Source organism: Sardina pilchardus, chromosome 17 (assembly GCF_963854185.1).
Source record: "Sardina pilchardus chromosome 17, fSarPil1.1, whole genome shotgun sequence".
Taxonomy (NCBI): domain Eukaryota; kingdom Metazoa; phylum Chordata; class Actinopteri; order Clupeiformes; family Clupeidae; genus Sardina; species Sardina pilchardus.
In genome coordinates, this window is record NC_085010.1 from 19,210,388 (window position 1) to 19,212,887 (window position 2,500).

The following is a 2,500-nucleotide window of genomic DNA, read 5'->3' on the forward strand; positions in this document are numbered from 1 at the left end:
AATGATTTCCAGTCCATCACCATCATCCATCAGACTCAATCAGCCTCTCCTCTCCTCTCTGCCCTGTGTGTGTGTGTGTGTGTGTGTGTGTGTGTGTGTGTGTGTGCCAGGTGGCCCAGAAGGTGCTGAAGAATGCCAAGATGGCGTGCCACAGGCTGGGCCAGTACAGGATGCCCTTCGCCTGGGCTGCCAGGTACCGCCTCCGCCATTCACATGCACATGTTCTGCACCACATCAGATGGGCTCATGTGCTGGTGGTCTAAAAAGGATTATTGACTTTTTTTTTGTTGGAAAGAAATGGCCTCTTCTTACTATTACTGGTGTTGCTTGTTTATACAATAATGTACATGTTTACATATTCGTAAGTGATACAGTATCTGTCACATTCGTGGAATTCATGGTCGCAAATTGACGAAAAGGCTCATATTCAGTCCAGTACAACAAACCTACATATAGACACAGTTCTGCCTATTATTAGTCAGTTATAAGTTCAAATTATCATTAAAATGACATTTTCATCTGCTGAGTGCCCAGGTTTTCTCTAAGTTTTACACTGCTCAAGCCCTCAACCTAAGAACACCATCTCAACAAAAAAGACATACAGTGTGGTTCCAGGCAGCACTCCAACTCAACAACATTTTTATCATCAGAATGAGTTTGAAGGTTTCACTTTGAGGTAAAAGAAGCACACTGTGTTGCTGTTGTGCTCTGTGCTCTGTGTGTGTTCAGGCCCGTGTTTAAGGATGCCTCAGGGACCCTGGACAAGAGCGCCTCCTTCTCACCGCTCTACAGGCAGGACAGCAACAAGCTCTCCGACGAGGACCTGTTCAAGCTGCTGGCCGACTTCAAGAAGTGAGCTCGAACCCCGACTTCACTTAGACCTTTCTTATGCTTTTTTAAAGTTAGATGCTCCAAGACAAAGTTGTTCAACTGCTTTTGGGTCCATTTGCAGAAATGTGTTCTTATTTTGCAGGCCTGAGAAGATGGCCAAGCTCCCAGTGCTGCTTGGGAATCTGGATGTGACCATAGATAGCGTTGCCCCTGATGTCTCAAGTAAGCCATAAGCCATCCCACTACTCATGCCACATACAGTGCAAGATGTACACACAACACACAACAGTGTTTGTTCCTGATTTCACTCCATCATGACTCAACCTTTCTTGACAGCTGTGGTGGGTGATCCACACACTGTGATTGGTGTCATATATGAGTTTTTTGACTTCTCATTGATCAGATTATCAATCACATTGGCCCTTTATGTCTTCTCATTGGTCAGATTGTCAATCACATATGCCCTTTGTATCTTGTCATTGGTCAGATTGTCAATCGCATATGCTCTTTGTGTCTCCTCATTGGTCAGATTGTCAATCACATATGCCCTTTGTGTCTCCTCATTGGTCAGATTGTGTGACATCCTCCTACATCCCCGTAAGACCCTTCACGTTGAACGGGCAGGGTGGTGCTCTGATGGAGGTGGAGGAGTTTGTGCCCTGCATCGCCAAGTGCTCCCAGCCCTTCACCATCTACAACAACCACCTCTACATCTACCCCAAGCACCTCAAGTACGACGGGCAGAAGTCCTTCGCCAAGGTAGGGGTCCCCACAGCCCACGTGTCCACTGAGGACAGTTCAGTTAGCTGCCTAGCTGGATATTTTCAAGTTCTTATTGCCAAAGGCTAACTGGGGCTGTGCTGTTATGACTTTTAACAACTGGTTGGTGGTGTTAAGAAATCTGTTGCTCTAGTGCAAAAACAGGTTAGAGCAATATAGTTACATTATTTTCAAGTTTGACGTTTATGCTAAAAATAGAATTGTTAAATGCTCCAAAATGTAGTGTTTCCCGTCATAATGACTAGTGACACGAGGGTGAACTTCTCTCATGGTTGACCTGAAAGCCTCCTTCGTTGGTTTTTTTTTAACGGACTCATTCATAATGCATAGTGGGTGTAGCTACTGGATGTAGCTGTTATTTCTTGAGTGCTGTTTTGGCTGCGCGCTGTCTTACAGTATAGAGGCCAAACGTCCTGAAGCGGCGTCCAGATGGACGGCTTTGCTGAAGCGGACGTTTGTAAAGCCAAGTGGTGCATCTGCAGTCCTGAGATCGACCAGAATAGAAGCAACTGCTAAATAAGCAAAATGACTTTTCAAGGATGTTTGGCGTGGCTTCGGTATTGGGCATAGACGTGGGAAGAGATGACAAGGCAATTTGTGAATCATTTCCAGTGAATGGTTTTGTCACTTCTCTTCTTTCATGTCTTCTCTCTTTTCTTGTCCTCCTCTCTTTTTCATCTTTTCACCTGTCCATCCCTCCATTTCAGGCGAGGAACATTGCAGTCTGCGTAGAGTTCAGAGATTCAGATGATGATGACGCTCAGCCCCTTAAGGTAATTTCCAAACACACACACACACACACACACACACACAAACACACACACACACACACACACAGACAAGTCTGTCCTTTTCATGTTCTGTTTGTCACAGAATTCAGGCATTCAGG

The 2,500-nt window shown here is 45.3% G+C and overlaps 1 protein-coding gene across 3 annotated transcripts in view; it reads left to right on the plus strand.

Annotated features, from left to right (window-relative positions):
• The window catches only part of LOC134061843 (dedicator of cytokinesis protein 9-like), an 80,055-nt gene that overhangs the window by 34,451 nt on the left and 43,104 nt on the right, over positions 1 to 2,500 (plus strand). For all 3 annotated transcript variants that reach the window (XM_062517640.1, XM_062517641.1, XM_062517642.1), the window contains 5 exons: positions 111 to 193; positions 730 to 852; positions 974 to 1,053; positions 1,403 to 1,590; positions 2,319 to 2,384. In XM_062517640.1, the coding sequence (XP_062373624.1) occupies positions 111 to 193; positions 730 to 852; positions 974 to 1,053; positions 1,403 to 1,590; positions 2,319 to 2,384 (540 nt within the window). The remainder of the gene's footprint in view (positions 1 to 110; positions 194 to 729; positions 853 to 973; positions 1,054 to 1,402; positions 1,591 to 2,318; positions 2,385 to 2,500) is intronic.